Below are 12185 nucleotides of genomic sequence, written 5' to 3'. Positions count from 1 at the left end.
CGGAAAGAGAGAGAGAACAAAATAGAAATTGCTCGATTTTCGATTTATCGTTTCTCGCATCATGGCGAACGAACGATTAACGATTTAATTATTCGCGAACTGCGGTGGCGTAAAAAATTGCTCTCTGATAATTACCCCCCTCTGTATAAGAAATACATTGCTATCCCCCGGTTGAAAATTATGCGTCCAATTATCGAAAAAAAGAAAAAAAAAAACAGGAACAATCCGAATCCGTTGAGAAATTATCGACCCGCCCCGTCCACATCGAATAATTCTTACCCGAATTTTTTTTGTTTTCTTTCCCATACCAATTTCGTATCAGTTTTTCCATTAACGGACCATGATACAAGGCCGTGAATTAATTTCACGGATTTCATTTTCGGTATAATTTCTCCCTCCACCGAGCGAGGGGGTTTTCCTCCCTCAATCGGTTTCATCGGTTTCATCGGGGCAGCGTTCGGTTTTCCATCGTCGTTTTCCGAATATATCGGTATACGTGTACGGTGCACGGTGCACTGGCAACACCGCAAACGAGCATATTCAATTAGGGAAATTGTCGGCGCTATATATATATATATATATATGTATGTATGTATATATATATATGTATATATATATATACTACGATAATAATAACGAGGCAAATTGTGTGAAACACGACAAATGGTAAACGACGAACCTGCTGCGATCACTTGGTAGAGGCAGGGCTGTTTCGAGGGGCCAACCGCGTTACTCGCCCAACAGGCCAGCGTCCCGTAATCCTGGTCGGAAGAGGGGGTGTAATTGAGCCTGCTCGAAGTGCCTTCGTTCGAATATTTGGCGGACGGAATGTCGGCAAGGTCACCGCTGCTGTTGAACGTCCAATGGAAGGTGACCGTGGCCGGGTTCGCCTCCACCTCGCAAACAAGACCGATCGTTTCGTGCTTCAACGCGCCGTGAATCTCCTCGGGTACGTTGAACGGTGGCGGTGTCGCGTTTTGATACCTCCATCCGGCCGAATTTAACACGTGCTTGCAAACAGGAGCGACTGTTTTTTTTTTGCACGCGAAACACACAGCGTCTTTAGATTCAACTTTGGATCCGATATAAAAAATAAGAGATATCTTTTTTCCTTTTTTTTTTTTTTTTTTCTTTTTCCTCCCAGTATGACAATAATATACTCACACATAACCTCGAGGTTCACTACGTTGGAACTGGCTCGACCCTCGACATTGACGGCCGTGCAGCTATATTTTCCAGCGGATTCTCGAGTTATACTTTGAAGCACCAGAGAGTGGTCCGAAAGCACTATGCCTGCGGTCACGTTGTAATGGAGCTCTTCCTCCTGAATAAACAAAACGGAAAAAAATATTCTAACCGTCAAAGAATTGTCGGAGCCGATGGGAATTCGCCTCGATAACTCTCGTCCCTCGCGTCGCTCCTTCCGCGTGGCGGAAATCTTTCGAATATGTTGCGAACGAGGGGAGTGGAAGGAGTGGGAGTGGGAGTGAGGAGAGGGGAGAAGAGCTCGGAGCGGCGGACGCTTCATGCTTCCACGCCTCGTGTCACATACCTACATAGTTAACCTCTCTCTTCCATCGCTGCTGCTACGTTTACCGGAGGAAAAGTTGGCGAAGCTGGACGGCGAAGCTTGGAAAAGTTGGGACGTGTTTGCCGCATTCTCTGGTTTCTATCCGACCATAAAACCTCTCGTGCGCGAGGAAGATTCAAAATATATATTTCGCGAGCAAAAACACGATCGAAACTCTCGCGTCGAAACTTTTGATCAACGGGAGAAACTCTTCGAACGGCAAGAGAACGTCTATCCTTGTAGTATAATTTCCATCCATGTGCGATCTTTGTTACGCGAACGATATTTTTTCCCTCGTGGATTTGAGAAGAAGAGAGAATCTTTTGAAAGAGAGAGAGAGAGAGAGGGAGAACGAGTTTAACGCAAAACAAAATTTATCTTCGCGTGTCTTACGGTTTTTTCGACCGCAGTTAAAGATCACGTTTTTACCGATAAAATGTGGCTCCTCGTTTACTGGATCCTCGCTCGCTTCGTTACGGACGAAAAGGGAATTTACAATGCACGCTAAGTACTCGAGTGTTACTCTTCTTTATATTTCTTTTTCTTTCGTCTCGCTTCGTTATTTCGCGTATATATATATATATATGTATATATATATACATACGTTCACGCTTTTGCTATTACATTCGTTTCTTCGCTACTGGTTTACCGCTTTTCTCCGTATTTATTTATTCTTCTATGATCTTCAAATCTCTCATGTTTACACAGGCGTACACACACATATCTTCAAGATATTATAATTTCTCTTTAATTTCGCAGCAAAGCGTGTCACGAAAAATGTGCAAAGAGATGTAGTTGTGAATGTGAATTTCGGAAATTCGATTATTTCTGATGCCGGGAACTCTATGCGTGTACGTGCGAATGTGACAAGTGTTTAAATAAATTCTAGGTCGAAATCATCTCATTGTCAAAAATACGTAGCAAATTTATCTATCATTGAATTATTGGAAAGAGGAGAAAGAAAAAGAAATCAATATTTCTTTCGACTAACTTCTCAACCGTCGTCAGTTGAATTACAGCTTTTAGAAGAAGGAAAGCGACGAAAGGATATCGAGATACGAAGTGAAAATTCATCTCTGTTTTTATATTACGTTCGTGTGAGTAAGATTTGATTAGGGAGGGGAGAAAGGACAAGGACAAATTACGACGCCAACCGTGCTCCATCGATATCCAGTATTCATAACGTGTTTCCCTCTTGTTCCGAAATATCGTAAGATCGATACGGTAAAGCTGTTGTGCAAGCGAAGAAAACGTATTATACCGATATATCGCAAGATATATAACGTAACAATTGCTCTCCTCGGTTGTGTGCGTTTATTTCCCGTTTGTTTTACCACGAGATTTTCATATAAACGTGACTGCATTAGACGTTAAATATATACGCATTCACGTCAGAACAATAATACATATTTCGCGGTAAACAAGGAATATATTCGCTTGCCTGTGTTACAAACGGATGCCAGGAAAGGGGTAGACAAGAGCGATAACTCCTATTCTCGTGGAATATCTCGGCATGTGAGCCTTCCGGCCAACTTACCTTCACCGTATTCTTATACATCGGATTATGCATAAAGCATGGGCAAAGCTTTCCTCGTCCTTTGATTCCTTTCGCTGCGATACCTTTGTTAATCTTAAAGAATCTCGCATCCTATCGCGGAAAGGTCTCTACAAAAATGGAACGTAGCGTATACATACGTAGCATAATAGCAATAGTAATACGTCGAACGGAAATGGATAAGTCAAGAGAAGTGGCGTATGTATCAACGGATAAAATAGATTTTGAAATACATCACGCGCCATGTATTTATTCGTTTCTCGTATATTTTTCGATCGAAATCGTTCGATGAAACGATCGGAAATATGCAAATACGTTTAAGAAGATTAATAATATGGATCGCTCGATGTTTAAAATTTATATTTCATGGATTAAAACAAAAAAAAAATTTCGAAAGCAATTGCAAAAAACGTTACGTTTTCAATTTTAACCAAAACCTTTTCGATTATATTCGTTTCGTACGATCATTTCTGCTTCGAAAATCTAAAATTAATTCAAAAGCAGGTTCGAATATTCAATCGAGAAATTATACGTACGATCCCGGAGTTGGGTGAATTTAGCGGGGGATATGCATATGTATACCATATATTAACGCTATATGTATATGTATATTAACGTTGACTAACTTTATAAAGCAACAAATGCATGCATACACGTTATACGTATACATACATATATATATATATATGTATATATACGAACCACGATCACGCTGTTTGCGTTCGACACTTTTGAACACGTTCTAAACGTAGTCGAAGCGTTAACCGTGATTTAAAAAAAAATGAAAGAGAAAAAAAAAATGGTGGCGAGTTTTTATCATTACTCTCGCTTTACGATCGACCGATGAAAAGTCATCGCGCGAAATTGGCACGGTATGGCACGGTTATATCGCGCTCGTAATGACGTTTAACATATACCATAATACCGAATACCAGGCAACGTAGCACAGGTAAATCGGTTTGTCGTGATGTTACGCGTCCGATGGATTTAGTTTCAACCACGCGTCACAATCCGGGGCGCGGGAGAGAGGAGGGGAGATTATTCGTCGAAGGTTATATTATACCCATATATCTCTTCGTTTCATTCGTATATACGAATATATCCTTTGCCGAAGGGAGAACAATTTTCTTTATTTCATTCCCGATAATAATATTTATAGGGAAGGTAGGATAGTTTCTTCTAGCATTTTATCGCGAGAGAAACGAGCAATTATTCGATGCGAGCGAGACAATAACAATCCGGAGGATGGGATTCACGGCCTATATACGTACGTAAACTATATATTACGGCCACGCGCCGTATTCATATAGAGGCGATGCTTGATGCTCGGAACACGCACGCCGTTAATTGGAACGAGTGTTTGGTAAACGTTTGGGATTTTCGACGCGGTAAAGGCGGTAGGGGCCGTTGTCGTTTCGCATCGAATATTTCGGTGAAAAGTTTGAAATTTTGATAACACTTTCGAAAAGGGGAACGGGACGGGTACGTGTCGTTTCGGGAAATTTTCATGGCGCGCGAACGTTTTTACGTGAACATTTTTACGGATAGGTAAACCGTTTCTGCCCGGTGATTCGTGGGGCAATTTATCGGTTTGGTTTTCGGACTATGGGCGAGGTGGCGACCGAATGGATGGGAAGTGACAACGCCGCCTCGTAAATTTACAATAATTTCGACAGAGTGCACACGAATGCGCGCATGGGACGAGATGGGAGATATGGGGGGAGGGTGATAGAGAAACGGTTTCGAGACGCTTTCAAATTATCCTTGTCTTCTCGCTACGATTCCTCTCTTTCTTTCTCCCCCCTCTCCCCTCCGAGGCCAAAACTACTCTTTTTCCCCGCCACTTTTAAACTCTGTTACTTATTCACCGAATTTTTCCCTTACTTTCTTCTTCTTCTTCTTCTTCTTCTTCTTTAACCCAGCATTGAATCATATTCCAAAGGAAAAGACGCCCTATTATTAAAACTTTTTCCCCCTTCCCTCTCTCTGTTATCCAACTTCCCCGACTTTCGATTATCCCAGTTCATTCGATCGTAATTCTTGCGATTAACGATCGAGAATATTAATGGAAGAGCTGTGCGGCGTAACGCTTAAATTAAAGAATCGTCGATCACGCGGAATTCGCGATCACGATTATATATATATAATATTTTATTTAGAGTATAGAAAAATTTCCAGAAAAAAAAAATCATCGAGCGAAGAAAACATATTGTAACGATCCATATAAAAATTTCCTTCCGAGATTCTTTGCGATCCCGATAAAAAAAAAAAGAAATTCCAGTCCTCTCTGTCAATCGAACGAGGAACAGAACTGTCAGCTCGCGACACCAAGAGTATCTCTTATCTCTTTATTTTTTAAACGAAGGATTGAAGAACGACTCGAGAAAGTATCTCACATACTTTGACGAGGATTAAGCCGGATTGGATTGGAATCTTGCGCATTTAACGTTTTTCCTTTTTAACGTTTGTTAGCGGCTCGTTCTCTCGATTGTTCGACACCGGAATCACTGGAATCGGCGTGGTCGCCACGCTCGAAACTCCGTCGTCGGGAGGGCGTAGGAGGATGAGGAGGAGAGGGTTTTAGCGCGACGATGCTTCCAGGATTCGTCGACCTCTCGGGAAAGCCCCGATCCAGGGCGCGGAAAATGATGGAAGGCATAATCCACGTTAAGAGGCTTAACTCGACGATCCTCGAGTGACCGGAGATAACGGCCGAGCTTTCGAGCAGGTGTGCGAGCCGCGAGTTTTTTCGCGATATTTTTCGCGAGTCAAGACGAGAAGAAACGGCCTGCCAACGGCCTCCCCCCTCTTTTCCCCAGTCCTGGCTTCTTGCGGCTTTGGTGTTGACGCCGCGTCACGCGGAATTTACGCCCTCTAGTTTACAGTAGCAAACTAGAAGCAACGTATTAGACGTTACCATATATTCGAAAGCTATGGATCGTTTTTTTTTCTTTTTTTCTCGCTTTCCATTATTATTACTACGACCCCTCTTCTCTCTCTCTCTCTCTCTCTCTCTCTCTCTCTCTCTCTCTCTCTCTCTCTACAAAAGATGACGCGCGTAGGAATTTTTTCGCGAAATTTTTTCTGCATATTTTCGAATACGATAATTCAACACGTCAAAATTTAGCCCGAATTACTCGGAAAATATCTCGCGTTTCACATTTCCCCGCTCGATATTCGTTGAATTATTATTCTCCCGCGTATAACCCGTTTATACCCGTTTTTTTTTTTCATTATTTTTAGTACAATTCGTAAAAAAAGAAAAAAAGGAAACGATAAAAATTGACAGTTTTTCGCGAGCGAATTCAATCTCGTTGGGATACAAGATTATTTAACTCATTTTGAGATCTCATCGAGTCCCGAAACAGTGGCTCGCCTTAAATTTTACTTCGTACATGTTGATGCGAGGAAATTATCGCATCGCTTTTCCATCTTCTTTTTACAGGCGCGTTTGTGTATAAAAAGAGAACGGGACGAGAACGGTACACGCCCGTTTAATTTCACGTCCGTTTCGATTCATCGAAGAGCTTTTTTCTTTTACCGCGCTTCTTTTTCCTTTTCTTTTTCACCGTTCCACCGATATGCCACCGTACTCGCATCAGAGTACATCAGGACGGATCTACCAGATTCGTTCTCTCTCTCTCTCTCTCTCTCTCTCTCTCTCTCTCTCTCTCGAGTATTTTCGTAATTTTTATCCTTTTTCCTGGATGAGAGGAAAACGCGTGTAAAAGTAAGGGGGAAAAAAAATACCTCGTGAAACCATGTCAATCTGTAAGCCCTAGGATTCGCCCTAACGTTGCACTCGAAGTAAACGTCGTCCCCTTCCTTGATGTTCTTTGGATTCAACGATGTGCCCATTTTCAGAGTGACGACAGGAACAACTAAAAAAAAGTAAAAAAATAACAGAACGTTAGTACGGAGGAAATTAATTAGACGTGAATGGATCGAAATTTTGACCCGTGAAATTTTACCCACCAATTTTCTCTTCCGCCTCCGTCCCTCCTATTATTTATTATTGTGAATCGAATGCTCATCACGAGGTCACGAGATGTATATATATATATATATACAATAATAATATTCGGGCATTAGCGAGCCTCGTTTAATGAAATTTGCATTTTCGCTGGAAACTCGTCCAAGTGAACATCGCGTCGAAGCGGAATCGAAACGCGAAACTACCGTGTAGTTAATAACGTTACATTCGAATTAATGAGGAAATACTTTATCTCCCCGAAAATCGTTAATATCGAATCCCCCTCGAGCGACACGTGATTTCGCGCATTGGCGATCGACGAATCGCGAAATTGTATAAAAGGAAAAACTCTCCAATATATTGTTTCTCGCTCCTCGTGCGAGGAAATTACAGGAAATTAATCAGGGAGAAAGATTTTACAACGCGATGCGATGCGATACGATTATTCGCCAGATTTTAAAAATTAAGAAAAAACGGACGCGATCGTTGATTGGTTAATTAATTGTTAATTCGGATTTCAGATCGGAGATTTTATCTCCCTTGAAAATAATTTTCAAGTTTCAATCTTCCATTCGTTCCAAAGGGCGCGTCCTATCTTTATCGCGTTTTATTTGATGGTGAAATATCGCGAATGGTGGAGAAGGAGGAGGGGGAAGCGTGTAACCGTGAGATGGGAGGGGGAAGCCTCTCGACGCGTCGCGCGAATTGGCTTTCGCGATATAAACGCGCGCATGCATCAAGACACAATATCGCGCTTTTCAGTGTCACGGGTTCAGTAGCACGTGCAGTCGCATATAATTCGCGTACGAACGACGTGATGTGCGCAACCACGCGCTAATCTCGCCTATATACGAAATCTCTTGTTCCGTGTCTTCACATTTCTACGAGAGAATCCCTCGTATGCCTATTATTTAACGAGTGCATCCATTTATCTTACGGTTACGTTTAACGAGCTGTCGCGCCTCCCTATATGGCGCGAAATACGTTAACATCGTCAACACCGCTTTGTTCCACGATTCCTTTGCTTAGCCACTTGAGATATTTCGCTTATCTTTGGGCCATTCATCATTGCAATTTCGTTGCGTGTTACGTTCAAGGCGTTGAAATATTACGGGTAAAGTAAGGTGGCAAAGGGATTGTAAAATTATAAAATTGTAATCAATCGGTCGGAACGATCAACTGTAACTTTAAAGAAGGATGGATAACGGAAGTTTAGAATACGCATTCGATTATATTATACACGTAATTTAATTTTAATTTTCACGTGTATTTTCGTCAACGTTTCTTGGATCCAGTGCGAACAAGTAAACAACCCCTCGTTTAAACGGAGTTCGTTTAAACAGAGGGCAGCAAAAAATGAGTTCTACGAGGATCCCCCTTAATAACACGCGCAATTAGAGAACAAACGAGGCGAATCGTGTCTTCCTTCCAACGACTCCGGAATGTTTTCGAATGTTTGCGACTTGACGTTGGCCCAAATTGTTTCAAAAAACTTGACGTTTCGAATTTTTATACCCGTTGCTATTATGAAAAGGGACGATAATATATGTATGGAACGATCGCTGCGCGTGGCATTTTTCGACGTGGCAACTATGTGTTTGATAGTTTCGATGCCAAGAGCGCGCCACGAGTCTCGATACCGACGTACGATTTTATCGATTGGATATCGAAGATTCGCCGCAGTGGCGCGATGCTTTATTGCAAATGACCGTCTTGGCACACGAAATGCAGTCATCACTCGTCTTAACGCCCCCCGCGGAGCTTCCCTTCTATCGGATTCGATTCGATTCGTCGAGGCTGGCGCCAAGCGAAAGGTGTATCTATCGATAAGAGGAAAAAGAGGATTTTTCTCGCCGAATTCGTTCCAATTCGAATTCGATCGAACGAACGAATAAATAAATAAACAAAATAAATAAACAACGAGTAAAAGTTATTTCGAAGAAATGCAATTATATAGATTGTAGACGGATCGATAACAACGGAATGAAACGAGACGAAATTGCCGCGTGTACGTGCACGGATCCAAAGTTTCGATTACGATGATGGGTATATATGTGGCAACTTGCAATATTCGCGGCTGACACAGTTTCGTTCCCTTAACTTTCTCGAACATAAACAACGAGCCAAGTGTCATCGAGAGAAAGAGAGAGAGAGAGAGAGAGAGACTCGTCATTTCACAAGCGAAGACAGAGAGAGAAGTTTCGAATCGGTTTGATGCGATACGAATCTTCTATGGATAAAGTTTCGCGGTTATTATAATTGTTCTTGTTGTTGACACGTACCAAAGTTCAGATTTTCTTCTTTTTCCTCCTTTGCCTTCTTTGGTTTCGCGCTTGTCGTAATTGTTCTTCTTGTTGCGAACACGCTGAACGTGAAACAGACGCGCAGAATTTCGGATTTTCTATCCTCCCCTCTTTTTCTTTTTTCTTTTTTTCTCTTTTTTCTCCCCGCGAAACGTCTCCCCTTTGTCGCGAAAAATACATCGTGGGTCGCAGAAACCAGTACCACGCTTCCCACTCTGGTATCATCATAACCGTGATGGAGATGAAAAGAAAAGAAAAGAAAAGAGACAGAGAGAGAGAGAGAGAGAGAGAGAGAAAAGGGATGCAGCAGGCACGGACAGACTTGGAACAATCGGTCTGCACGAGGGGCCACTTCGCGATATGAATTCTGCAACGTGTGCCGATGAATCTGTTCGATATAGCCAGCCAGAATCCTCCTCTCCTCTCCTCTCTCCATCCACCAACGGATTGAATCCGATTGATATCTTGGTCTTGGTACCGCTTTGTGAGATTTTCGGGGATCTCGACTCGATGGAACACGCGTTATCCGATCGGGAATGGTGGATACGTGCCTCCCCGGAACTGGACCGGGCTACGTGTCCCGCAGATCCTATATGGACTTGGATCCGTTGGAAACCGATCAAAAAATCAACAGCGGAAAAATTGAAACTGTTCCATCGATAAGGAAGAATCATTTTTGATATTGCGATTTTTTTTCTTTTTTTAAATCAAGCACGGATTCTTTGGCAAAGCTTAACAACGAGACGAAATAATCTCGAGGAAGCGGAAATCGTTGGAAATCGGTCAAAGGATTAGCGGAAAAATTGAAACTGTTCCATCGATAAGGAAGAATCATTTTTGATATTGCGATTTTTTTTCTTTTTTTAAATCAAGCACGGATTCTTTGGCAAAACTTAACAACGAGACGAAATGATCTCGAGGAAGCGGAAATCATTAAAAATCAAACGATTGGCGAAAAAATTGAAAATGTTCCATCGATAAGAAAGAATTATTTTTGATATTGATTTTTTTTTTTTAATCAAAATTGTAGCGTCGCAAAAAGGATTAAATTAACTAGATCTGAGCACCTAGATGTCGTGTTTCTTTACCAAAGCTTAACAACGAGACGAAATGATCTCGAGGAAGCGGAAATCGTTGGAAATCGGTCGAGAGATTAGCGGGAAAATTGAAACTGTCGATAAGGAAGAATCATTCCTGATATTGCGATTTTTCGTTAAAATGGTACAATTTTTTTTTTTTTAATCAGCGTCGTATCGAGATTAAATAGCTCCGAGAGCACGGATATCGAACTTCTTTCGCAAAGCCTAACACAACGAGACGAGAAATGATCTCCGAGTAGACGGAAGATGGTTTCAATGGTTTCTGGAATCGGATCATTCCTGTCCACGAGAGAAAGATTAAGCCGAATGAAAGTATCAACAAGACACAAGATCGTATCGAAAGATCTCGATATTTTTGTTCGTATCCAGAACTTTCCCTCGATTTAAAAATTCTTCTTACGAAACTGATACGGAAATACTAATACCTTGTATGCCCGAACGAACGAAAAAAGAAAAAAAAGGGAAAAAAGCTTTAAAGAAGATACTCGTGTAAGCGCGGATTTTAAAGCAATGTTTTAACGACTCGTGTCTCTCTCGGCCGCGCTTCATTAAGGAAACGGCGCCATAAAAAGCCAACGGTAACGCACAACGTGCACAGCTCTCCCTTAATTGAGTCTCGCCCCCCCCCCCCCCCCCTTCTCTCGCGACTCTTGGTCGCCGCCCGTTCGCCGCTCGTAAATTCGAGAAAGATTGCGCCGCGTTTCCACGCGCTGTTTTTCTTTTTTTTTTTTTTTTTTTTTTTTTTTTCTCTCCGATCAAAATATTCGCCCCGACGTTTGCGAACGAACGGACGACGTTGTGCGACGCGCGCCATCGCGGGTCGCTTGGTTTGATTAAACCGGCGCTACTTTTTCCACGCTCATGGAAAATGACGACGCTCGTTACGGGCCATCAGTCATCCACTTGGCTGCCACGCGCCAACGCGCCTCCTCCCCTCGCAACATTTTGCCGCCTCGAATTTAATCTCTTCTCCGAGCATCGCATCCAATTTATCCGCGAAATTAAGTGGACAAGTGGATACGGATCTTTTGAGAGGGAGGTCCTGAGGCTCTCGAGTTAAGCAAGTTAAGATCGATTCTTTCTACCTCCAATTTTTTTCCTTTCCCGTCCGATTTCGATCTTTCGAACGAGCGAGGAAATTTTTTGGAAGGGAGGAGGGAATTTTGGGACGATCATGAAAACGATAAAATATCGATGTTTCCGCGCAACGATACCGTTGAATTTTAATTAAACCTTGACTCACCTCTCTCTCTTTCTCTCTCTCTCTAGGAACGCTGCGCCCCGTTAATGTCCGCCGATATCGTGAAATTGACAGAGCCGGAATTTAGAGTTGGGGAGGGCGAAGCTTAACGATTCGGAGAACGCGAAATTTCCTCGGCCGGTATTTCGCAGGTATCGAATCGTCGTCAGATAGCGGGGGGGAGGGGGGGGAGGGGGGGACGATCCGAAACGAAGCCATTTAGCTGCGCGAATAATGGGACTCGATAATGGCTTTTCAACGTACGAAGACAATGCCACGATTTATCGTTTCTACTCGCCATTCCCCCCTCTCCTCGGCGTCAACCGTCAACCGTTTTCAACTTTTCTTCCCTCCTACCCTGCTACGGAGGAGCACGATTCCGTTTCGTTTCGAGAATTCCTACGTGCGAATTCGATCGTGATTTCGAGAGAGAGGGAGAGAGAG

General features: G+C 42.6%; 1 protein-coding gene across 2 annotated transcripts in view; it reads right to left on the bottom strand.

The window, feature by feature from the left end:
• LOC122714861 (nephrin-like) overlaps positions 1–12185 on the bottom strand; it is a 107609-nt gene that overhangs the window by 2854 nt on the left and 92570 nt on the right. For both annotated transcript variants that reach the window (XM_043936591.1, XM_043936592.1), the window contains exons 9-11: positions 6876–7006; positions 1165–1324; positions 680–1027 (exon numbers count right to left, since the gene is read on the bottom strand). In XM_043936591.1, coding sequence (XP_043792526.1) covers positions 680–1027; positions 1165–1324; positions 6876–7006 — 639 coding nt within the window. The remainder of the gene's footprint in view (positions 1–679; positions 1028–1164; positions 1325–6875; positions 7007–12185) is intronic.

This window comes from Apis laboriosa, unplaced genomic scaffold (genome assembly GCF_014066325.1).
Source record: "Apis laboriosa isolate Shangri-la unplaced genomic scaffold, ASM1406632v1 scaffold34_cov151, whole genome shotgun sequence".
NCBI lineage: Eukaryota > Metazoa > Arthropoda > Insecta > Hymenoptera > Apidae > Apis > Apis laboriosa.
The sequence above is the reverse complement of the archived record's forward strand: the minus strand, read 5'-3'. Positions and strand labels throughout refer to the sequence as shown.